General features: G+C 34.2%; 1 protein-coding gene across 7 annotated transcripts in view; it reads left to right on the forward strand.

Moving 5' to 3' along the window:
- The window catches only part of LOC118737882 (tropomodulin), a 205,299-nt gene that overhangs the window by 20,692 nt on the left and 156,869 nt on the right, over positions 1–27,738 (forward strand). For 2 of the 7 annotated variants that reach the window (XR_004992847.1, XR_004992849.1), the window contains exons 1-2: positions 7,764–8,087; positions 17,533–18,302. The exons of 1 other annotated variant lie outside the window; for it this stretch is intronic. Coding sequence is in view for 3 of the 6 variants with exons in the window: in XM_036468691.1 (XP_036324584.1) it covers positions 18,219–18,302 (84 nt within the window). In the remaining 3 variants the exon portion in view is untranslated. Of the gene's footprint in view, positions 1–7,762; positions 8,088–17,532; positions 18,303–27,738 lie in introns of those variants that run through there. 4 more of the 7 variants (XM_036468687.1, XM_036468690.1, XM_036468691.1 and 1 more) reach the window with 3 other exon arrangements.

Consider the following 27,738-nt stretch of genomic DNA (forward strand, 5'->3'; position numbering starts at 1 on the left):
AAAAAATATAAATTTTGAGTTGAGTATGCAACGGCGGCCGCTGTGGTATAATGGTTAGCAGTTTGCGCTGCCATTATGAAGGGCTTGGGTTCAAGCCTGGTTCAACCGAACATCAAAAATTAAAAACCAAAAAAATGTTTTTTCCTAAAAGCGGTCGCTCCCGGCAGGCAATGGCAAAACTCCGAGTGTATTTCTTCCAGCTTCAACACAATCGCCGTTCGAAGTCGGCGTAAAAGTGTAGGTGCCCCCGCTACAAACCGGAGGAGAAGCTGGACAAAACCTTAACGTATGTGTAAGCGCCAATCTATTATTATTATCTACCATATGATTAGCATGTGATAAGATACATTTTCTTATAAAGGTGTAGTTTTGAGTTGTATCATCCTTGAATCTGCGGGCAATCCTTGACATATCGCACACCGTCTTCAAAATGCGAAAAACTATTTCGTACACACGCTAATCATATGGGCAAGGGAGAATTTACCTTAAATTTTTTCAACAAATTATAACAAAAATGTGCTAAAGATAAATAAAAGCTATGTGTACATTTAATTTAAAAAATGCTAAATTTTGAGTTGTGTCACTTTTGAAAATTGTGTGCGATATGTAGGTGTAAGTGTATACACGTAATCGTTTTTTTTCCTTAATTTTACTCCGATCAATAATTCAGTCCTTGAACCAATTTATAGTTAAATAGGAACTGAAAATATATGAAAGGAAAGGAAGCGGTCATAAAATAACAGCCTTAGTCAGATTGCCTGATTCTTATTTAGTTTATAGTTTTCTTTTTAACACATTCTAAAATTATAATTTTTAATTGTATTTCTTTCTCTCTTTTTAGGTAAGTCAACAATTTCTGCAGAAAAGTGAGTATGAGCTGATGAGACGCGTAAACTTATTCGTTAGATATTTAGTTATAAAATTACCAATTGACATTTTATTCGATCATAATTGAAAAAATAAAAATAATTGCCACTTTTAGTGTTTAGCCGATTTTCTCCTCCGGTTTACGGTATGAGTCTTGATGTTGTCACGCAAATGGGTGAACCTACAATTTTACGCCAGCTCTGATCGGCTGATGAATTTTTTATAGAAATTATTTTCATGGTAAAATAACGCTCAGAGGTTTTAAATTACTTGCCAATGGCTATTAAAACAAACTTTTTGCATTTTGCACGGGGCGGGTATTGAAACTTAGTCCTACCGTCGCTTTAGTTTGAATAATACCAATTTTTTTATTGTTACTTTAATACTTTCGCTTTCGAATCATACCCAAAAGCGTATTAACTAATTCACTAATTAGTATACGGCATACTTACCGTTTTCTTATTACCAAATGGAAACCACCCTAATGTAAATACATACATACGTAGATATATATGCATGTAGGTACCAAAATTTCTACATGTAAATTTCGCAAATAGCTTTGACTATTTTTGGCATTCTTTGATAAGCACTGCAATGCTGCCTGCTGCTACATAACTTTCCGCTTCACTGCTAATCATTGAATAGCCTAATAATGGTTGCTTCATATCACACGCAGCAGCATTTAAAACCGCAGGCATTTGTCCGCAAGCTAATCGCACTAATTCTCAGTATTGCTTAAAAAACTTTTTATTTTCACATGACTGTCCGTAGCCAATAATATTTTCCGTATTTTTAGCTGTTAGCCGGAAAAGTTTTTTATGATTGTATGGCACGTGGCTGCCATAGTGTGACCAACTTGTGAGTTGTTCCGAAAAATGGGAGTAATATTGATTTCGCCTGCCCATTTTTAAATTATGCGGACATTTTTGAGTAATTTATTTTTAGTGTAAAAAATCACAACAAAATATACAAAATTAAATAGGTTCTGTAGTTACATATTGCAAACGATCAAACTATAAATTGTTAAGCTGCTTACAAGGCGTACTGAGTTATCTTTGTGACGAATGAAAAAAGTTTGTAATTTAAAGTACTTACATCAGAAAAACTGTTGATAAATTTATAAATGTTGGGCTGGTGGCCACTGTAATCCTTTAGTTGGAGGTCATCTATTCGGCTGTAGGCAGGTTCGATATCTTTTTCGCGAAGTATCCAAAACAGCTCGTCAAAGTAAAAGTTTAAGTATATTTCTCCCATAAAAAAGTCCCCCATAACAAAAAAAAAAAAAATCTGCCGCTCGGAGACCATTCCATTTGGGGAACTACATACAAACGATCATCACAAATGGGAGAGGAACATCGGTAAAACCATTTAGTAAAAATGTGAGCGCCAAATATTCAAATATTTTTTTAAGCTGCTATAGTTTTTGAAGACATTGGTAGAATGTAAAGCAATTTTTAACCTACACGGCTGACCTCCACATAAGATGATGCTACTCATTGGCTTGCTGATTTGCAAGCTATTTATTATTTTTGGATTTCGGTAAGTTTGGTAACGCATTCTGATTGATTGACCATCCTTAAATCTTTGAAGCGTCGTGTATTAGACTTTTTTATTTTTTGAAAATTGTTGACTGTATGCCCTTGGGCTAAACTTTGACAAGCAATGTAGTATTCGTCTCCAGAATACTTCACCATTTTCTTTAAAATTATGGTAGTTTATGGCTTCCCTCATCTAGCGGTGAAGGAGTGACGCTCGGGCCGCCATGGATTCATTGCGATACCTTGAGAGATGCTGTTTACGTGTTTTATTCTCTCTAGAAATAAAACCAATCTGTCATTCTAATGAAGGTCACACAATTTTAGAATCGAGGTGTACTTAGCTTGGCCAGACACTCAACTAATTATACCCATTTTGTCGAAGTATGTTCTCTTTGAGTAGTGCCATCAGTCAAAGAGCTTGATCTTCTTTTACCTTATTTAGACCTTTATTTACTTTTATAGTCTGTGCATTTAAAGTTTTAAGGGAGATCTTTCCTAATCCTTCAAGATTATATAGTATAGTGAAATTAAGTCCGCCCTATAAGGGTTCACACCCTAGCCCATAGCTACCATTCCTACAACCACTCTGAAATCTAGAAAGATTTTCATTCAATTTTTACAAATGTATTTTATTTTTTTCGCGTGTTTTAATTGACATTTTTCTTTTTTAGTTCAAATTTCTCTCTATCTTTAGATTTGATCCACTCAAACGTGGGATAACGTATTTTATTCTTTCTCCTAAGTTGGATAGAGTCACATACATATTCTCACTCCATTTGGTAACGCTACGTTCTATCAATTTTAAGAATTAGTAATCAAATCGAAGCTTGAAAATTTTTCTTTAAATTAGTTGGTTTTTATCGATTTTTTTTTCTTTATCTTTCTTACTACTATTACCAAAGTTATTTGCTCAGGTGTTTGATTTGCATATGCCGCCATATTGTCTACATATTAAAACGCCAAATATTGTTTTTGGTTTTGTGCTGCGATTATGGTTATTGTTTCGTTAGCATGCTGCCAGTAGAGAGGGATGGTTATTATGATAATTGGCATCACTTGTTTTAGAAAAACTTCCTGATGTTCTCAATTCAACAGCTGTTGCTAACTACTCAGCTACATTGCCAATTTCAGCTAACAGTTTTACAGACAAGCCTGCTCAACTTAATACCTTTGAAAATATGCCGTTTTCATACTTTTACTAAGTATGTATGTATATCTATTTTATTCGTTTTTTTTTTGTTTTTGCAAATATTACATACGGCAAAGCAGAAGCAGTTGGTTGAGCATCCGATGTGTGAATAACGGGCACGTTTATAGTAAATTGCCATTTCAACGAATGAAGGGTTCCTTCAATTTCTTTTGCCTGTTTCATGGAGTGTAAATAATGCAAATAGATTTTTATTGCTATATTATTATTAGTAAGCATATATGTCTTCATTGCTGACAAATGAAGATATTAAATAGATAGAATAACAAATAGCGTTGTTCTTGTAGGATTTTATATGAAAGCACGGTCTTTAATATATTTATTAGGGCCCTTTATATTGAAACTATAATTTTTTAACCGACTTTCAAAAAAGGAGGAGGTTATCAGTTCGTCGAAACATTTTATTTATTTTTTTTTATGTATATTACCGCATAACATTGGACCACGTCAACCGATTTCGATAACTCTTGCACAGAAACGTAGTGTCTCAGAGGTTGCCCGATACTAATTTTCAGCGAGAGTAAGTATGTGCATGCATAAGTATTTGTAAGCTGCCAGTTCAGAGTACAGAGATCAATTGCCTTAACAAGTATTGTAAAGCGTTTTTTTGTACCATAAATTGACTTGTACTCTAATTTGAACCTTCATTTAATAATCCAGTGAAATAAACGTGAGAGATTAAGGAATTCGGCGATTAATTAAAGGGTAATCTTAACAAGATGTATTCTCTTTTGTATGAGTACCACTGTCTACTTTTCCAAAATGAGGTATAACTTGATCTAAAGGAAATATATGCCAAACATCATATATATGCGCCAAATGGCTGGAAAGATTTATGAATAGTGGTGTCCTCTTAAATGGGGACATGGCTCCACCTTCATTCCAAAAAATAATACGAGTAAACGATACAAGTGCATACTCGATACCTTTCGCTCGATACCAAGTAATTTTGGTATCGATACTTTTAAACCTGAGTAGGTATCGAAAAATAAATATTATTTCGAATATTAAGCGTCTTGTTATTCATGGCTGCTTAATTTCCAGCGAAAACCGCGCTAATGCGACAAAGCCGATATAGCGCAAATAATACTAGCTCCAATTGCTTGACCGAAGTCGATATAATGCAGCATGGCCCAACTGTTCGAGTGGCAGAATGAACTGGATGAATGAAACAGACGTTTCAACACGATGCTAAAAGCTTAAACAGACGGCAGCGTTGATCCGGATTAACTCGGACTTAGTCCGGATCAACTGCAGTTAATTCCCGAGTTGATCCGGTATCAACGCTGCCGTCTGTTTATGCTTTAAGCTAACTGAGTAACTCTACGGGTTTATTGCGCGTTAGTATATGAAGACCTTGGACTAGACTAGCGGAAAATACTAAAGGTAGTGGGAGCCTAGCTCTGTTATTGAAGAAAATAAACAAAGAAGAAAAAGAGTAGGGTACAGAGTTGATTTAAAAAAAAATTTTGGAAAAGGCAGAAATTTTGCAAAATTTAAACGCCATCTTTGCTTCTAGTCTGAAGAAAAGTAAATGGTAAATAGAAAAAAAATATTCCAGTTCGCGGTATCTAGATACTAGAAAATCTTTTATATTTTAAATGCTTTTAAGCATTTCTTTTAGTAAAATTTCCTCTGTATTATTTTGATTCTTTACTCTTCACACTTCCAAATGTGTGTGGAATAAGGTGACAATTTTGAAGCTATCGTATTTAAAACCCTAGTTAATAACTTTTGTACATAAGTAATAGTACATTTGCACTGCACTGAAATCTTTGGAAAACCGTATATTTATTCCTGGGAAGTACAACAAAATAATGCTTTTTCTCAGAAATATTTTAAGAGCAAATTTTTTCTTAATATTTTCCAATTAACTGTCTCTGTTAAATACCATTCATCACTAAACATATAATTTGAAGTTAAGGATTCCCAGATAACAAAGTGCGACAAAAAACACACGAAGGGGTTTATATACTCACGAAACTATGGGCCAAATATAGAAAAACTGCGGTTTTTAGTTTTTTATACTGACGACAGGATTTTTTTTCAAAAGGACTTTAGAATTTCAAAAAGTATGATTATTCTGAAAAGTTATTTTAAAAAATCATTAAAGATAAATTCTGTATAATTTAAATTAAGAAAGTTTTTTGGTTTACAAGGACGAATAGGTATTGAAAATGCGCTTTTAATAGATTTTATCCTTTTAGGTTAATAAAGTTTTCAGGACGAGATTCGATGATGTGGTCGCGTGTATATTTGTCCTCAAACAATAATTTTTTCAAAAATAAATATTGCAAATATTCAAGGAAATTTAAAGATAAAATTTGTAAAGGACATTTCCATAACCATGCGTCCTTATGCACCAAAAAATTCATTCTGTTATAATTCTACAGAATTTTTTCTTTTATATGGTACCTTTAATTTTATACTACATTGCACTGAATTTAAAAAAAAAATTTTTTTTTAATACTTAAAAACTAAGTTCGCAATTTTACTATAATTTTCCCATAGTTTCACGAATATCTTCATTTTTTTGTGTGTAAAATTTACTGTCGCACAGTGTAATAATTAACTTATTATAACAAAACTTAACTTATTTAGTTCATAAGGAATGCCTTCATGGCCAAAAGTATCGATATGACTAGGTATCAATACTTTAGATCCAATATTTTTCAGGTATCGATACTTTCTTTGAATACAACTTCCAAGTAAAAGTATCGGTACCTGCCTGGTTTCTTTTCATCCCTATCTATGTCAAATAGTTTCGAAGATATAAGGATGCGGAGATATGATTAAAAAGTAATTTTATTTTTTTTTAATTAAAGTATTCTCTTCTCTGTGGGCGCGGCACCGCCCACTTGTCCAAAATTATTTATAGCCTGATTTTCCCCTGTGCACCACATGAACCGTTTGTAGAAGTTTCATAAAGATCGATTCAGTAATTTGGATGGCTATAAAAGACACACACCCACACATACATGTTTATACTACGCTAGTACAAGGCCATACAATAACTGCAGACGAGAGAATAAATTTATATCTTTAGGCAAACAAACTCAATTCTATTATTTTGAAATTTTTAATGTCAGCAATGCATAAAAGTGATCAAATTTTAAATGAAATATTAATTGTGTACGTGTATTAATGGAGCGCATAATTCATTAAAAGTTTCCGCAAAATTTGACAAGTGTGTATACATACACATATTGCAACAAATATCTAGTATTTTTAGCTTAAAATATCAAAGATTTTAATTATTTAACAAAACAATAACATTTGCAAATCATCAATAGCATTGAATTTAAAAACACAACACAAAATAACAGGATATTCGCAATGTGAAAAAAACGACTAATAAAACAAAATTACATCACTCAAAGCGTAGTAATCAAGTTCAGCCACCATGGCGAATGAGTAACATAACAAATTTAAACAAGTAAATAAATAAGTACACACACTTGCATATATGTATGTATGTAGTTTTCATTAATATCGTTAAGAAAATAATGAAAATTTATTAACGAAAATTTATGGATAAAGTTCAACAGACGATGGGAAGCCTTGATCAGGCGTTAAAGATGTTCCCCAGTGAATGGGTGCAGTGGCTTTTCGGGCCTTGCACCACAGCGGTGCTTCTGATTCATTTGAATAGCAAACCGCACGAATAATGAATTTACGAGGTAAAGTGAAAGATCACCGACACCTTTCTGTAAATTTAAGGGGACAAAAGGATCACATAAGATAATGCTGGAAGACGGGAAGGGCGAGAATCTGAATAGCGCAACGAACAGAGCTGACGGAAAGCTAAGTGCAACGTAAGTGCGACGTAATAATAAATTTTGCGCAAAGTGCGAGTGACAGCTACGCGGCAAAGGTGAAAGGCAAAATGACAGAGTAAGCAAACAAAAGACACAAAATAAAATACAGAGAAAAAAACGGGTGCAGATGAACACGCAAAAAGGAAGTGTGTTGGCAGTGCATTGTACGGAATGCTTTATCCTTTCAACAATCACCTCATACGCTTATCCATATTCGGCAGAAAGAAACAAAGCAGAGATAGGCAAGGCAAGTGAAACAAAGAAAAAATGGTTTTGCTTTTGTTATGTGTGTATGCACTGGTACATATTCACGCCTTTATAGGCGCGCATACTCAATCAGATGAATGTCTGTGTGACTTGGGGCTTCACAGCAGTCTGAAATTGCACTGGTCTGACGCTGAACCGCTTAACCCCCGCTCGCGTGGTTTAATGCACTGAGGCGACGATGCGGTGGGGCGTCGCAGCCACAGGCATACGCATAGCCATAGCACCCGCCCTCATCAATGCAATGTGCACAGCATTGAACCGCTTAGCTCAGTATTGAACAGTTAGCGTTGCTAAAACAACTTCGCGAAAATATTCAAGTACGAGATTTTCAAAGTGAAATAATTAAAAATTTGCGAGCTTGATGTGAAATAAAATAAATGCGTGAATTAAGTATGAAAAACAGGGGAACTTTTGTTGAGTTTAAAGTGGAGATTCAGTGAACAAAATGTGGATTAGATAAATAAAGAAAATCAGATAGTTTGAATTTAAACAAATAAGAAAATTTTACCACTGCGTATGAGAAATGGAGCTGTGAATGAAAAAATGCAAACATCCTATTCAAAACGGCATAGAACTTAAACCACTCCTTCTCATGTAAAAAAATAATTTCCAATCAACAAACTTCTTGTTCAATTAGTTACATAAAATAAATGAAATGTTTGCTATACTCAGGTTAAGTGAGGTCAAGACAGTCATGCATGCGTTTCTACTTAGGCCAGTGGCCTTTTGTGATACCGCGTTGGTGCTTACACTTACCCCTAAAAACCAGTTCGTTCTAAGTATGAAGTTCGCCATGTTTCTAATATATATGCAATCGAATAAGTACCAGAATAGCCTCAACAGCCTTAAAAATTTTTTAATAATGTAAACTAGTAATAATCCAGGCTCCAACTATTAGTATCAAGTCATGAGGGGCAACTCCTCTATTCCTACGTGTAGTGAAGTGCTGAGTCGATACTGTTAGGTATTGTTCGATACTCGGTACCGATTTAAAAAGTATCCAATATTTTCGATAATCGGTAACGAAATATTGTAATTTCTAATAAGAGCGCACAGCCGCCAAAACATATGGAATAAAAGCAGTTCAGGGGAGCCACGAGTAGAAATAGCCGAATGTAGGGACTAATAGAGGCTCTAGTCCCGAACAAATCTATAATTGTATACACAAAATGAGGGTTTCTCTAAAACTTCAAAAATTTAAATTTCCTGTGATCCAAAAATATACCAAGCGGAATTTTACTTCAAAAAGTAAATAATACGTTTATCATACATCATTTGTAATCACATATGGGGTCAGTTTTTCTATAGAGCTTTACTACAAACTATTAACTCATAGTTTATAATTAAATATAATATTATGCACATATAGAATAGGGATGGCTGAACATTTGCAAATCTCAATGATTTTTGGTTAAAAATAAAAAAAAAATTTTCCACATTATTTGGAACTGAATGTTTTCGTCGCCCGATGAATATCTGCCCCTTGTTTGAAAGTACATGTTCGCTTGGAACGATCGCAAAACAAATCGTAATGCATTCTTTGAAGGGAGCGTTATATTGGGCCTCATGCATAAAAAGTGAGCTTAGGCTCCGACACGATTTTCAGTGCAAATATTTGAGCTTAAGCTTACTTTATCAGTTCAAAAGTTGACTCGAGCCTAAGCTCACTTTTCATGCATGTGTGCTGGCTTTACTTAACTGCAACATCCACACATACCCCACCCCTGCTCATCTTTTGAGAAAGCATCATCTTATTTATACTTTTTGGGTTTTTAGGCGATTCCATATAAAATAGCAATAAAAAACATATTTTTACCAAACTCGAAAAGTATGTATACATTAGGGCGGGTCAATTTTTTTAATATGTGCGTATAGCATAGGAGGCTTTTACATGTAATTCTAAGCAAATTCGCCGAAGAAACCATGGATCTAAAATCAATTTGGAATTTTTTTTAAGTATTGTGTACCGACAATTCAGCACATTACTACCTATTTGCTTGGATATTCAGAAACGACAGTAGATATCGACGCCATAGTAAACATTTTTCTCTACGGACAGCGTATTAACCATTTCTTTATTAACTATCGTAAAGTGCTTATCGATTGATTGATTGATCGATCGTTTAAGTGGTTTTGATTATCAGACTGAGGGTGAAAAGCCCAATCGACAAAATCTCGCAAAATAATATCTTTTGGCACTTTTCTTAAGTTTTGAGTTTGGCGAGAGCTCTCACCATTCTCTACCCCGCAAGGGAAAACTGAAATAATCAGATTCTCTGAAACGCATATATATCGAGAGTTTAAAATATTTTACCGTTCCCTCAGTTCGTCGGCCAGGATTTTTTTTAAGTTTTCCTGCATTGCAATACTTTGCTTGATATAAAAGAAAAACAGGGACGAAAGCGAATAAATAGCAATGCTTTTCTCAATTTTAAAATCTTTCGACGCAAATATTACCAAAGTGGTTCAATGAATCTTAAATCTAGTTTAAGACCGAGCACTTTAATTTAATGTACAATTTGTCTCTGTACGTTATGTTGATCGCTGTGAATAAGCGCCTTGTTTTAGAATAATATACAGATGCTTCTTTGGCGAGACATGGAGTTACTTAAAGTTGACACCCATTATCGATTCTGCATCTGTGTTGAGTTTCCATCAGTAGTGTAGGAAATCGGTTTAACAAACTGCAAACCATAATCGCAGTGTGCTGAACGGGAGCATACCTGGGATTCAAATTCGATGTTAATCCTTCCGCCAAATAATGTATTTATCTAGGGGCCGTCCTCCAACTTTAAGCCTCAAAAGAACTGGGTCCTGGTAGTGTAGAGTGAGGGGGAAATTTCTGGAGGCAGGGATATATGAAGGTAAGGTTAGATTTAGGCGGCTGCTCTTGTTAAGGGGCTCACTTAGACCGTGGAAGTTGGTTCTTTGTGATACCGCTGTTAACGGTAGCTCTTCCGGAAAGCTCCTCCAGACTTGCTAGGGAGTATGAACCCAAGTGTCTAAGCCGCAACCCACTCATCCCTAGAAGGTATATGCGTTGAGAAAGAGCTAGCTGGTACTAGTCTAGGCACGCAGAGATCCGTGTTACCCGGCAAGAAATCGAAGTGCTCCTAAGTCTGACCGCCTTTGCTGCAGCCGCTTTATCTGTGACATAGATAGCCGCTATGTTAAGCATAACGTTAACAGCTTCAGCATCTTCCTATCACGAATCAAGCCCAATAACTTGACCCTATCAGAAAGCGCCAGGCGAAAGGCCCCGACCAAGCGAGGAGTAGCCGGGTCACCTTATACCTCCTAGTGAACAAAACGAGTTCTGTCTTTACCCCTATTTACCCTGCGCTGGACGGTGGCAACACCCCACTCCGATGCGACAATTATGACACTTATTATGCGATGTAAGAGCCTAAAAAAGTCAGTTTTGACCCCAAGCTTAAGTAGAGATCTGACTATTTCCCCGGTAGTACATTGTTAAAGGCGCCCTCAATATCAAGAAAGGCACCCACAGTGGGGTTCTTATATATGCAGGTTTCCTCAATCGGCCTCACATTTGTGTGCAGCGTGTTTCTTCTGCATGTAATAAATTACAGCTACGATAAGCGGTGTTGTGTATTGTATTGAAGCTATGGCTTTCTACCTAATTAACTGCTGCAGCGAACCGTATTTAATAATAAGCAATATACCACCTTGTACATCCGTAGCAAAAAAACAAGGGCGTAGACCCCAGTTCTAGGTCTTTTGGACTGCGTGTTCTACACTGAAAAAAACTTCGTAAATATAATGAAATTTGCGTACATCTTACGAAATTTGTCGTCGTTATGAAACCTCAGGTCTTTAGTACATTTTACGAATGTATTCATTATTTCAGTGCAAAAATCTCTACTGAATAAAACAAAGCATCTGGAGTTAACAGCCTGTAAGCCGAGCTAATCAAGTACAGCGGAATATGGTCAGATGGACGCATGCCTGACGACTGGAATTTAAGTGCGCTCTGCCCAATCAACGAGAAAGGCGACCCCGCCATTCGTGCCGTATCAGACTTCTAAGCATAGTTTACAAGGCCTTATCGAGTGCATTGTGTCTATTTATAGATTTTAACCCACTTTGTCGCTTTCCACAGCACGAAATAAGTTGCCTTTATGCCCGCTGCCCAGTTAGAACTTTGAAGGATCTTTCCGAGCTGTTACAATTGCTGGTGCATGCCGATGACGTCGAAATTGTCATAAAAAAACAAGGACTTGGCACTCACGTCACTGTTGACAGTTACAAATTTGAAAAGGTAGACGACTTCCTTTATTTAGGAACCAGAATTAACACCAAAAATAATGTCAGCCTTGAAATCCAGCAGAGAATCACTCTTGCCAGTGCTACTTCGGACTGAGTAGGCTATTGAGGAGTAAAGCCTTCTTTCGTCGTACAAAGATCACACTCCATAAGTCCCTCATCATGTCTGTGCTGGTGTATGGCGACTCTTGCAGTGAATTAAAATTCCAGAACTCCGCTGGCTACATCATATCGTTCGAATGGACAGAAGCGCTCCAACTCTAAAAGTATTTAAATCGGTACTCGCTGGTGGTAGCAGAGGAAGAGGGAGGCCCGCCTAAGATGGAAAGAGCAAGTGGGGAAGGACTTGGCTTCACTTGGCATTTCCAATTGGCACCAGTTGGCACAGGAGAGGAACGACGGGTTTACTTTGTTGAACTTGGCCGAAATCGCTCAAGGTTAAAGCGCCCAATAAAGAAGTAGAGAAAGTCAAGCGGGTGAAATTGGTTAGAAAAGTTGGCTATCAAAAATTCTAATTAATTTCATCTTTTACCCAAGGAAGAAATCAAAAACAAACCCAAATTAATTTCCCAGCACTTTCCAACACTGAAAAGCTGAAAATGGTTTTTGACTTCGGCTAAATTAAACTCAACACATACACATTTCTAATTGGCGGCACATAAACCAACAAAATTCACACACCCGCTTGCTTACTCATGCGCTCACACATACACAAGCATGTTTGTTCGCACATTTAAAAATAAGTGCAAAGAAATTACATATAAGCTAATTCTTAGCCATTTCTCACGCTGTTGAGCGAAGTGGCCACATCAAGTTGCTACTGCTTGGCTAATTCCAAGTGCCAATGACTGCGGGCAGCGACCGCTTCGTATATACGTACGTACGTAAATGAGAAAATCTGACAAATAGAGATAAAATCAAAACGCAAATACAAAAAGTCAAGACAAAGTAAAAAAAAAACAAATGAAAAGTAAAAAAAAAAAAAATAAATCAAAATATGTGAAACGAAAAGGCCAAATTGGAAAAAAGTTGGTGTGGAGAAATTATGCGGCCAGCGGCTGCCAGTTGGATTTGTGCGCGCGGTGAAAAGTATTTCGCATAGATTTTTGAAATTTCGCCGTGCTAAAAATACAAAAATTTCTTTGTTGAAAAGTATTCATAAGAGAAATTGACAAAAGTAAAGCTGGGATTTTTCTTATAAAAATTTTATTCAATTAGCAAAACTACACATAAAACACAAAATGCAAAAAATACAACACGAAAATCACAACACAAGTTTTAATATATAAATTAAACAGTGCATTACAACAAAAAAATGATTTAAGAAATTAAAACACAAAAACAAAATCAATGCAAAAACTCCACAGACAACTATATATAAAAACAACCCATAACAATAATAAATATACAATATAAAAAGTGCATTCAGAATTAAAACACACACAAAACCCTGCATAAAAAAGTACAAAACACAAATTTAATTTAATATATAATAAACACTACCTACACATTAGCACATATGTACATAGTACCTACGTATGTATGTATGTATGTATGCTTATGTTAGTAGTACAAAAGCCATGCCCCGGGGCGTATACGTAATATAAACAAAGCCACGGAAACGACGGACAACAAGTCAACAACAAAGTTCGTAACATAAACACAAAACACATACATACATACATAACACGGAAACCAACTAAATGCAATTAAGTTGCAATCACGCTTCACTTCAAAGTGACACTCAGCACACAAATACAAAGACAAATCTGCTGCCAAGCTCACATCCCAATAATTTTCAACAAAAGAAATGCATTTATTGCAAATCCATTGGTTACCAGAAAATTTATGAATTTAACTTAGTACCAGTAGCACAGCGTTCTTCTGAGCTAGAAAAATGTAGGAAAATGTCAAAGCAATTTAAATGCTTACTTCCGTTTCATGATAAAAAATTTATATTATTTTCCGACATTGAGCAGTCAGAGGCCACGCGCGCATTTAAAGCAATTTCCGACAGATAGCTTAACTAAAAATTATTAAGTAAACTAAAAATTATTAAGTAATTTTTAGTAATTTATGATCCCAATTGCTTTCAGTTTGTACTCGTACTGAAGTGACTTTATTTGAAAAAATTTAAGATTTAATTTGCTTTTAAATAAGTAAGCGAATAGTTTTTCCATTCAACTAACGGGTAATATTTATGAGTCCATTCAGAAGGTAGAATAATAGTTCAGACATGTAAATATTTTCATAGAATATTTTAGCCCATTAGCTCCCGCCTGAAAGGGTCTTTTTGACCCTTACTTCGGGATACCCCTCAAAAAGCGTATTTGGAAGGTCGTGAGAGGATTAACTTTTGCAAATCCATTGTGTGTTTTTTACTGGATATGTATACTTTTAGAAAATATTAGCAGAGGCCAGGCTGATTTCGGTTTTCGCACAGTGTTTTGGGCGAGTCCAATAAATAACGCGAGTATTTTCTCTTCTGTGCCAATTAAAATAAATGCCAAAAGGAAATGCCCAATGATGTCAAGCCCTTCTCCACCTGCCTTTCGTATGCAGGTGAGCACTTTTCATTTCTATAAACCACCAGGGTATCCAGAATGTTTGTGTTAATTCGCAAAGCATTGCCGAAATAAAGGTGCCGCTGTATTCTGTATTCGCTGAACTATGCCTATGTGCATATATCGTTGTAAAGCTCATATATGTAGCATTCGCTGTCGTCAACGTCAAAATGTCACTCGACTACTCCAGCCGTCGCTTCACCGGATGTTGTGATTACCACTCCTTCTGCGTCACGTAAAGCCCATAGCATTGGCGGAATTAGTGAGTTATAGAGTGTGGTTTTGAACGAAACGCGTGAACTAAACTTCTCAGTTGCCAACTGAGTCCAAAGTAGCACTTGTTGGCAAAAGAGTGACTCTGCCTTTGACTTCAATACTTACATTATTATCGGTTGTTAATAGTGGTTACCAAATAAACGAATTAAGAACTGTCAACAGTGGCGCGAGTTCGTTTACTGTAGTTACTTGGTAACAGGAGATGAAGTATTACCCTTTTATATCTACAGATCTACTCGGTTTTTTTCTGTATCCAGCTTGAGAAGGACAGAACAACCCCAATATTTGCACGCTCTTATAGAAAATCGTTCAATAACCATTTAAAGCTGCGACTCTTATTATATTTACCAACAGCACAATAAAGATATAGCATGAACTGTAATCGCTTTATCTGAAACCTAGTTTGTTATCGAACGGATCGATGAGGCCAAATTATGACTGAGATAACGATGTTTATCAACATATTTTTACACAGGCGCACTACACCTTTTCCAACAGTATTTCAGAGAAACACAAATGTATTTCAGAAAAGGTCAAGTGAATTTCAGAAAAGGCCAAACGAATTTCAGAAAAACTCAAATGTATCTCAAAAAAGGCGAAATGTATTTCAGCAAAAGTCAAATTAAATTCAGAAAAACACAATTGTATTTCAGAAAAGGTCAAATTATTTTCAGAAAAACGCAAATGTATTTCAGAAAAGGGCAAATATATTTGAGCAAAGCACAAATGTATTTCAGAAAAGCATGACTGTATTCTAAAAATATTTTTCTAAAATACATTTGTGCTTTACTGAAATACCATTGCTTCCTTACCGATTTTGAGTGAACTATGCTTTATCACAAAAATTTTGGTCGAAAATAATAAAATAACTTACTGAACTTAGCTCAAAGCTAAAGCAAGCCTTTGCTCTGTTGCAACTGATATTTTTTATTTGTCAAACTGGTTTTAACATTTCGCCACAGCTAGTCAAAATATTTTACCCTATATAGCAGCATTGCTTAAACGTGTGTGGAAATTTGCGCAGATTTGTATACAAGTCACTAAATTCGCGATAATGAGATGTTGCTTCAATTTAAAAAATCATGAAAGAAATTGCCCTCAGTTATAAGCCGCCCGTCGCGGCGCGCTGCTCGAATTCTTCCCTCAGCTGCTAATCGTGTAGCCAGAGTCTTAAAGTAGACAGACGGCAGTAATGCGGATTTACGAGCCAGGAGGTCATAGGTTCGAGTCCCACGGCCAGAAGAATATTCATTTAATTTTGTTTTTTGTTCATTCAATTATTTACAATGTTGTTTTTTGATAGTTGTTTTTATCTTTTTTAGCAAAAATAAACTCTTTTAGAAGGTTAAAGTGTTCTACAAATACAGTAGCGAACATATATGAAAATAGGGATGCAATATTTTAATAAATTTTTGCCATTTGTCTTTCGTTTTAAATGTGTATTATCATTTTATAAAAGCATAGCTCGTTTTTTACCAAAAACCCTATAAGACGAAAATTCAAACTTCGTACAAATATTAGGAGCATTGTACAAAGTTTCGTCAAACTTTGGAGATTTTTAATTAAATTTCTTAGAAAAGATTTGAGTTTGCAAGTAGTTAGGACTTTCGGTAATTTTTTTGCTGACGGTGTTGCTCATTTTCCTTATATAAACAAATTTTCGAACATCGAACGCGTAAAAAATTAAATAAAACTTCATACAAAATATGCTCAACAGAATTTTTATATGAAAAAAGCGCAACCTTCTAAAATTTAATTAGCTACAAAACTGCATACCGCAAAACTTTCTAGATATTATTAACAAATGCGCAGCGCAGTAGGATAGCGCACCCCTTTGGTTTTATTTTTATTTTTATAAAATTCTAAAATCGGATGTACACGTAGATAATACTAAATTTTTATAAAAACTGAATGAATATTAAACGAACAAAGGAAAACTGAGGAGGATCAAAAAGGTGTGCTATTCAAATGACTCCGAGTGAAGTACCGAACCAAATTATAGTTTGATGATGCATTTGACACCAGGATTATATTTAAATTTTTTTTTAATTATTATTTATTTTTGATGAAGAGGAGAACCTGATTGAAAACTTAAAAGCAAACGAGTGATATGAAACAAAAAAATATCGTGCGTCTAAATAACTATAAATAAAAATAATAATTTAATTTTAGCAGTAAAAATTTAACTAAATACTAGTCCGCTGTGAAGCTTTAAAACCCAAATAAACATATTTCCTCTAAAAACTTAAAATAATTGAATAACCTCAAGAAGCTGTGATGAAAATTAGCATTTTCTTTGAATTTCCACTTTAAAACAAACCAAAGCCAATATAATTTATTAGCTTGTACATAATATTTTGTGCATATCGTTGAATAAAATCCAAAGCAAAGAATGAGAGTGGTACCAAAATAAAAACCAAAAATGTGCAAAATGTGATTTATGTGAAATTATAAATTAAAGTGAATGCAACTTAAATTTTGTTCTTTAATTGCGGTGCATATTGTTGTCATCAGCTAGAATTATGTCACTGTGAAAAATAACGGTTTAAAATATAATACAAATATATGTATAAATTAAAATTTATTTTCATCCAAAGTATTTGTATGTATAGGAGCTGCCGTTCCATTTAAATATAATGGAATACATTTCTTATTTTATTAAAATTAAAATCACGTATTCATTTAGTTTTTACACTATTTGCATTTTTCAGTGTGATACAGGTGCAAGTGATATGCTTTGTTGATGCAAATAAGCAAAAGAATATTTCAAAAAAAAAAAGTTTGTATAAAAAAAAATAATCTAAAAAAAATGTTGAGCTGCAATATTAAGCCAATTAGTGATATAACGTGAAACACACCCAGTAAATGTAAAAAGAAGCTGTGCAATTTTTTGAAAAGTAAATTCCAACAAATCCGACAAAAATATTTCACCTTGCCCATGGCAGCTACAGTCAGTCATATTTCAAGGTTTTAAGCTCGAAAAAAATTTATTTAAATATTATTGCATTTTCACATTTTATATCAACGCTTGTATTTATGTGTGATCGTTTGTGTCATAAATGCCATAATAAGCGAAATAAAGAGGTAAACAGCAAGAATTGCTGGATTATATTTGCGTGCATATGCCAGCGCACACACATCAGCATGTACACGCAGGAGCAATTGTAAGGGCAGAACGATACACCATTGCGTTTAAATGCAGAAAGGATTACAAACATACATAATTTACTTACAAAAGGATATATGCACATATCATACGCCACGTCGAACATCAGCCAACAGCGGTGCATAAATACAAAAGCAGCACATACACACACTTAATCATACAAAGTACACATAAGTGTCGTAGTTAACATTTTATATATTTAACGCACACACACACACACGTACGCGCAAAATGGAAGACAACAATATAATCGGAGAGGAGGAGGAGACGACCACATCAACCTCCAAATGGCGGAAAACGCGTACCACAGTTAAGGTAAATATTTGCGCACACGTAAATGCCCATAAGTACTTACTTACATACTTGTGGTGAGAGATATTACTGCCCTTACATATATATCGCCGCTTAAAGTACAAAACCGCGTATGTGAGGTTGCATAAATCATTTTCTAGAGAGCAAAAAACACTCATATTTCAAAGTGGTTCTCTCTTTTATAAAGTAATCGCATTTCTGCCTAGTATTTATATTTCGGGGCGAATGGATAAGGATTGAGCCAAGAACTTGTGTGAGCAAATCCAATTTTTGTCAGCAAATGTCAGTTACACGGTTTTGCAAAATGACGATACGCGGTTTTGTACTTTAAACGACGCTGTGTATGTATATGGACGTTTATTTAATGAGACAATAAATACATTTTTATAGATGGAGGAGCAGTTTAATATATACATACATACATATGTATACAAATAGTACGCAATTCTACAGTATCGTGATCGCTTGTAATATTAAACAAATAAAATAAAAATATGAAAATACTATGAATATATAGTTAAAATAAATAATGAACACACATATAGTGTTGGACAAATTAATATCATCGCGACACTTTGACAAGTTTTTAGCTATTTTTCTTTTGTTTGTTTAACGTTTATTAATTTTTTATAAAAGTACAGCTCATTATTTAACAAACCCCAATGAATCCAATTTTCAGACTTTGTGCAAAAATTATTCAAATTTTCACCAGATTTTATTTGAATTTCTCATAATGCATACGGACTTCACAGCTATGTTTTCGATCGACCAAACAAACTCAAGCATATTTGGGGTTTCTCAAGTAGGTTTTAACATTTATTTGCCCTTTACAAACAAATTTTTTTTTCTGATAAACTTTTTGTATATTGGATTCGTCGAAATTTAAACCATTCCCGGATTCCACCGAGAAATTCAAATTCAACCAAAATCGGGGAATTGCCCCCCTGTTGGCATCACTGGTCGAGTGTTATATTAAACACTTTTGCACCATTGAAGGGCAAAACATTTCTTGGAAATAACGTAATCACCATTGCCCATTTTTCGATGATTTTTTGCAAAAATTTTACTTTTAATAGAAATGGAGTTCGACACATTTTTGCAATGGGCTTCCATATTTGGTAAAATTAGATTTCAGTTAAAATTTGTTAGGTCTCTGATTTTTGACTTCCTGGCTTAAGTACATATCAGCACTGAAGTGCAAAGAGTCGTAACTTATAAAAAATTCATAATTCATTCTCTGATTGCTATGATGGATTTCATCAAATTACAACTCCGCACTTCGTTTTATGAAAAAAATTAAGTCACGACTTTTTCCATTTCAGTGGTGATGTTGTTACGTTATTTTGCATTTCAGGTGACGATATGTGTGTGTATTAGGGTGCCCATCGAAAACGCTATTTTTTTTTAATTTCAAGACCCTACCCCCTAATTTTATTCGTTTTTATGAGAAATATTGTTTCCTATTTTAATAGGGTTTTCAAAGGTCCTTTAGAGGTCGCGACCTGTCGATTTAGGTCAGAAATACGATTTTGTAGATTTATGAGTTTTATAATGACTATTTTCGATTCGATTTCATTGATCGAGTATGATCTGAGAAGAGAAATGATATATAATAGTCTATTCTCGGACTTGGCTTGTTGCGATTTTTTATCGGGTAAATTAAAAAAAAACCCTATTTCTCTTAATTTTTCAAAATATGGAGTACTATTTAAAATGAAATCTATTTTCAAATAAACTGATACTTCATTTATTGCAATCGCATAAAAATTGTCGAAGTTAGGCGACTTTTCTTAATTACGGCCTTGAATTGTACCGGAATTTGTGACTTTTTAGCAGTGTGGCTTAGGAGTTCATCAATATTTATTCAAAATTGATATATACAGTCGTTGGTTAGCAAAAAGTTTTTTCGAGAAATTTTAGGAAAACGGGGTTGCCACCGCCCACTTGTCTTATGTATGCATATCTCAAAAACTTCTCGACCGATCTCAACCAAATTTGGTATATTTGGTTTATGGTTTATTTTGTTAGAAAAGGGCATATTCTTCGTTCCCTTAAACAACACGCTAATTGCTGTTTTCATAATTTTTTCCTAAAACTGTAGATTTTTTTCTCTCTTTATTAAATTCGGTAATTGTGTTATTTATATTTCAGTTTGATATCTATTTACATACATTCGGTGTTACATATTTGTTGAGTAAGGTCGGAAGAGATAAAATTATTTTTCATTTAATTGCTGGTGAAACCGGCAACCAAACCAAACGTTTTCATTAATGAACAAAAGTAAACATTTTTTGTGCAATTTAGGAAAGCTTCAGTAAATCCTAGAGCGTTTAAGCGTTAAACTTTTTGAAATATTTCTTACCACCTGTTGAAATAAATTCCGCAGTGTCTTAGCCAAAACTTGACAACTGTTGATCTGCAAGTACTCCGGAGTTAGATACGGACATTTAATTTTTCGTATTCTCATTTACAAAATTAAGAAAAAAACTAAGAAAAAATATTCAAATAAAAAATAAATATTTAAAAAACCAATATTTGGTAAAAAATATTCATAAAATTTATATTGGCATGACAGGTCTCACAGACGTATGGATATCTTCTCACCAGCTTTCAGTGTGGTTATCAAAGTAGGGTTAAGTTGTGTTGTGGTGTGAGTCTTAAGCATTGCGCACACCAACGAGATAGTGACAGCGATAGAAATTGAACGCAATGCTTTTGGCGGATGAGTATATGTATATAAATGCAAAACATACCTTAATGTGCCATAAGACAGTGGCAATTTCTGAGAACGACGAGCAATTGACGAGTTCATTTCACCGACCACACTAATACGACGTTTCCACAATTCGAAATTCGCTCTCTTAGTAATTTGCTAAGTAATTCGTGAATTACCCTGTTTCCACGACACACAATCGTAATTCGTTTGGCAGCTCTACTTCTTGTTCTTGTTCTTCAGTATTTATTATTATGTTTGTGTACCGTAAATATCGCAGATGGAGCAAAAATTTAAGTTAGCATGAAAGATTTTATTTTATATAGAGAATATTTTCTTAATTAATTTTTCAGCAACTAAAAAATGTGCCAGCAAATGGGACTAGGCCGGTGAAAACTTCGATATATTTCCGACAAATATTAGAGAAGGTACCGATTCGTTCGCCGTTCGGCATCAATTACCTACAAATGAGGTAATTCACTCTCAACATTTTGTATGGCGAATTATGTAATTCCCGTGGTAATTGAATGGCGAATGACGAATGGGAGTGCGAATTACGAATGAGAGAGTGAATTACGTATCGTGGAAACGTCGTATAGCTTTGAAATCTACACCAAGCTTTTCTGGTGTTGTGGCTTTCGAGGCACGCGCCACATAAAAATTATAGCTCAACAGAACGCTTAAAGCACGAAAATCAGTGATTGCCTGAGAAGTTCGGCAGGGGGTTTTAACTTTGTGATTTTATGATATCTGATAACGACTCAAAATATTCGAATATATGTATGTATGCTTAGTTCTGCATATAAAATAAGTTTAGTAATTTCTTGTTGAATTTGGTAACTTTTTCTGATGATTTTGGTATAAAATATAAGATAATTGCGGCAACACTACTTGGAAAGCATTTAAAATGAAAATACCGTGCAGGTTTTCATAACTGGACTTTACCATACCTGCAAGTGGCTTAACAATTGCATATGTATATGCATACATACAAACATTTACAAGCTGTTAATAGATTTATTAAGAACGAATACCGTGGGAAATTCTTTCAACTCATCGTCACTCTTGCAATTAATACATGTAGATAATTATGCTAACTAAGTAAGTATTTATTTGATAAATTCGAGTCCCAAAGTAAATAAATAAAATACTCGAATTGAAATGTTAAAAATGCAGTAAAAACAAAAACATACTCAACAGCAAGTCGAATGCAGTGAAATATGAATTTTATGCTCCATAAAAAATCACTTAAGTGGACAGCAGCCAACAAATGGCAGCGGTAAAGGCCACAAATGTGGCTGAAAAAATATGTAAACACAATCATACATACAGACAATAAAGAAAAATTTCAACTTTTGTACATTTCTCTTTAGCATTGAAATTCTTTGAAAATTTTCATTATTGTATTTGTTTATTTTATTTATTTTCAAGTTAACACTTAGAAAGCGATTTTTCTTATACATCATTTTTGCAAACGCAATTATTTGGCCAGTCACATGGAATTGATCATCAATAATCAGATGCCTTTCGCTCGCCCACAGAGAAATGTTAGGACGTGATGCTTTTGTTATGCGACATTCCGACACTTCGCATTTGAAGTTTATATGTATATACGCATACATATGTATATTATACTATAGTAAGTTTATACATACGTATGGTGGCAGGAACGTAAATAAGGAAGACGCATTTTTAAAATTTTTGGCTAATTTTCTTTAGTATGTTGATTTATTTTTTTTTTTAAATATAAATTTCTCTCTAAAAAAACCATGTAGATCAAAATTTCAAACCTTGTTGAACATACATATATAAAAATTTGATGAATTTTAAAAATGTAAATTAAAATTTTAAACTTTTTAACACATTTTTTAGATATTTTTATACCCGAGCGCCCTTGTGCACAAGGGTATATTAATTTTGTTCACATAACGGTTGTTTGTAACAGCCAAAACGAATCGAGATAGATATAGAAAACTGTATACATAAATGATCAGGATGAAAAAAGAAATCGATTAAGCCATGTCTGTCTGTCCGTCCGTCTATCCGTCTGTCCGTCTGTCCGTCCGTCCGTGTACACGATAACTCGAGCAAAAATTGAGATATCTCAACGAAATTTGGTATGTAGGTTTCCCTTAATCCAAGGTAGATTAGTATTGAAAATGGGCGAAATCGGACTGTAACCACGCCCACTTCCCACATAACGGTAATTTCTAGAAATACGAAAACTGCGATATTTTAGTAACTACTGAAGATAATTCACTCAAAATTGATATTTACAATAACTTTTAGACGAAAAATAAGAATATTATACATTTTTGGAAAATGGGCGTAGCCGCGCCCACTTATGGTTACATGTGTATATCTTAGGAACCGCTGCACCAATTTCTTCCAAACTTGGCACAGTTGTTGACCTTCGCACAGCATACCAAATGGACGAATTTTTTTTTAATTCGGACAATAACCACGCCCACATCCCATATAACGGTAATTTAGACAAATACAAAATCTTCCATAAATCAGTAAATATTGAAGTTAATTTATTCAAAATTGATGCTTGCAAAAACTCTTTACCAAGAAATACTTTTATGGTACAATTTTGGAAAATGGACGTGGCACCGCCCACTTATGATCACATATATGTATATCGGTAACCGTTCTACTTATTTGTACCAAACTCGGTTTGGTTATTGTGCTTGCCACATATAAGCAAAACGTTGAAAATTATTGAAATCGGACTAAAATAACGGCCGCTTCTCATATAACGGTAAATTTCAGAAATGCTTGAAACTTCAATATTTCGAAATTGAAGGACGCTAATTTACTCAAAATTTATACACCCCGGCTTACCATCTAGCGGAAGGTTTCGGAAAGGTGAAAAAACATATATTTAATACTCGCGCCGGGTATTTAATGTTCGGCTCCGCCCGAACTTAGACTTTCTTACTTGTTTAGTATGCAGTTTTGTAGCCCATTCAGTTCGGACATAACAAAATGTAAGCTTGAAGTACCTAAGACTTACCGTTGATTTTTGGCAATTTTTTGTTCCGCATTTTCTCCCATAAAAAGTATGCTCGAAACTTTTTTTGGATGGAGAAAATGAGCAACTTCCACTTTGCACTTTCTTCCAGTAAGATTTAATGAGCTACAAAACTGCGTACTCAGAATGTTGCTAAAAAAATCTAATTAGAAAGCTGTTGAACTTTTGATGAAACTTTCTAAAATTTTACTAATTTTTGTATAAAGTTTAAAATTTTGACTTAAATGGTTTTTTTCTAGCTAACGAGCTACGCTTTCATAAAAACATAATAAACGTTAAATAAACGAAAAGGAAATATCCAAAGAGTGCTACAATGTGTTTTGCCTATTTATATTTCCGCCACTGTATTTATTTGCTATATGTTTACCAAGCAAATTTGGGCGAATATATTAAACTGAAAGCGAAAATTTAAAAAACAAAAAAAAAACATACTATACGAGTACACATTTAGATGATGCATAAAAGTACAAACAAATTTTGTAAGACTTTGAAAAATGCTATTGTTTGCAGAAATAAACTGTTGGCACAACCATAAAAACTTTCACTCAAAATAAACATATTTTTGTGGACTTTTATTAATGTTTTTAATTTTTTATTTTTTTTTCCACCCATACCATTTTTAGTATTCACATCTGCTTAACTGCTTACAGATGTGTTGATTGCTTACACTCTCACGTTTAGTTGTTGATTGATGGCATTTTGACGCCCTTTCGTCAAATTCTTACGTCTACAGCAATATTCACGCTTCTTATTTCCTTTCGAAATTTTTTGTTTGCTGCCCAGTCAAACGAATTGCAATAGGCACCCATTTTTGTCAGGAGCACGTGTGTTGACGAGAAAAAAAAAACTTGTTGCCAAAATAAAACTTGTAAAAACTTTACATTTTAATAAAGATGGACTGCTGCCTATCATGTTTTAGCTTTATCCTGCAGTGAACTTGGTTTGATATGCTTTGTTTTTTTTTTTGGTTCGGAACTACTTCATGAAATATTAGCGTGGTAGAAAATGGTGCCCAGGGCGATTAAATAGCACAGATATTTATTCTATGAGACTTAAATGCTAAATGCTTTCAAAAATTTAAACATTTTGAATCTTTCACATTTTGTTAAGAAAATAATTTAATACAAAATGGCAATATAAAAGGCAATATTAATGTTTTATATTATGCACTATTAAAATACAGGTAAACAGATTTGCTGTTTGATGCGGGGAGTTCCAAGTAAGTTACGTTTTTAATAACACAATCGCAGTCATACCAGACCACGAAGAAGGACATTTGATACATCATTGGCGAATGTAGCCTCATTGTCTGAAATGGTGCCGCGATAGCCTAAGACATGATCCAGGCTCTTCACAGTACTAGGAAGATACAGAGAAGGTGTTCCAACATTTCCCTTATCTTAGGTAGCTTGCACGCATGGTATGAAGTGTAGTTTTCCAGAATGAAGCTTAGTATCCAGCTCTTAAGAAAATGGTGAAGAAACGAATTGCCATTATTTCGAATTTGGACATCTGATATTTCATAGCTATATCTGTTGTAAACAATGAAAAATTAAAATGGGGGGCTGAAAGTTTTTGTGACCGACAACGAAATTTTCATATGGGACCGAAAGAAAACAAAGTTATTTTATTTGACACAGTCTAGTATTTATCTACACTCGGGTGTTCAAAAATACATAGGAAAATCAACTTGTCGGATTTTTCCTGCTGTCACCCCCCAGAACTGAAGTATATCAAAAATAAGGAGTCACGTACTTTTTTATTTTGAAATTGGTTAATATTTACCCGGGCCGCCGAGGCTTTGAAGTCTCCTATGTATTTTACATGAGGAGAATAAATTTTTTCGTAGAATTGTTATAAAATCGTTAAAAATAAGTATTTTTTGATCGACTAAGACTATCTTCCTTCAGAAGTCTTCAAACAATAAGACTATGATGCTTACTTAACTTACAAATGTTACCAAGTTTGTTTTAATAACGGATAATCCTATCTGTTATACACAAAAATTAGTTATTTTATGTTTTCATAACCACATCACGCACGAACAGCCCAATGGATGTATTTATTTATTTATTTTTTGCATTCCACTCGATTATTTCTGTGAGTGTGTGGTAAAAAATTTCGAAAAATAGGGTTGCCAGATATTTGAAAATTTAAAATTATTTAGAGGCTCACTAAAATAATTAAGTTTCTTTTTTTTGTATGGGGTTGCCACCTTACTAACAAATACAGCAGCGGTTATTAATAATTTAAGCTTACCTAACACCAAAATATGGGTATCAAACGGAAGGTTTGTGCACTCCCATCAAACGTTTTTGGAAGTACATACTTTAATTCGCATATATTTTTGGATAGGGTTGACATTTATCTATAATAAAAAAAAACTTTAATCATGCTACATACGGTTAAGTAAAATGTGAGTTTCAAACAAAAAGTATTAAAATAAGGCTTTAGCCCCTACATATTTCCGGATAGAGTTGGTTCCTATCTAAAAAATTAAAATGAGTAAGTACTATGTCAAGTTATCGAATATGCGAAAATTCATATTGCATCATTTCACATAACTTACAGAGTTACCTCATATTTGTTAACAGATAGGTGGCAACGCCATTTAAAAACTCGCACATCGTCTTTAAAAGAGTCACAACTCAATATAATTCATTCGTCAGAAAATGCGAAAACTATTTCCTATCAAATGCTATTCATATGGGCAAGGGCGACTTTAGTTTAGGTTTTTTTAACAAATCATTACAAAAATTTTATCCAGCTTTAGCTGAGAGGTAAAAAAAAGCTCTGTGTGCATTTTTAGCGCATAATTCCAAAAATGCCAAACTTTGAGTTGTGACTCTTTTGAAGACGATATGTGACATGTTTGTCCATAGCTTATGCGCACACCTTTCGCGCGATGCCCCTTATTGTGGTATTGAATAAACTTAAACTTTTAATAATCATCTCTCTATTTTTTAGAAAGGTGGCAACCCCGTTCAAAATTTTTTTTTTAATTTTTTCAAGCGCTTAAACATTTTATTGTCCTTTAAATAGTTTTAAATTTTCAAATATCTGGCAACCCAGATTATACACAATGAAGACTGATGGAGTAATGGTGTTTTCATTTCCACCAAAAAATTTGGCTTTTTTATTGCCCCTTTCCCTTTTCGTGTTCGATTTTAAATTAAAGGAAAAATGTGGAAAAATTTTGTGTTCGTTTCTTAAAATGTCACACTCTTGTAAGGCAAAAAAAGGCACATTATCTGCATTTGAAACTTTGTCAGGTGGTTGCTTTACAATCGAGCCTCTTTGCTGAAATAGATATTACTTTGTTTTGGCAAATTTAACAGGCCTCTCAGAATTTAGTCACCGCAAGGCATATTTGATATTAGGGTCTCCTAAATTGATTTATGTCCCAAATCCACAGCTAAATTTGGAGCCCCCGGCATAGCAAAGTCTTTTAAAGCAATTGGCGCACAACTATAGCTTTCCACTGTTTTCTGGACGGATTGATGTGCAGGCATGTTGTGTTGAATAACACATATCATTGCTTTATAGAGCCTCATAATCTATTCTCTATATCTCCATGACTGCTAAATAACTGAGAATGTCTAAGCGCCAAATATTGATGTGTTTTTGGGACGTTCGCTAGATAGGTTTTGGAGTTAATCCTTTGCTTACCAATATTTTTTTCCGGGTCG

This window comes from Rhagoletis pomonella, unplaced genomic scaffold (assembly GCF_013731165.1).
Source record: "Rhagoletis pomonella isolate Grant_MI unplaced genomic scaffold, Rhpom_1.0 Rhpom_scaffold_00004, whole genome shotgun sequence".
NCBI classification, from domain to species: domain Eukaryota; kingdom Metazoa; phylum Arthropoda; class Insecta; order Diptera; family Tephritidae; genus Rhagoletis; species Rhagoletis pomonella.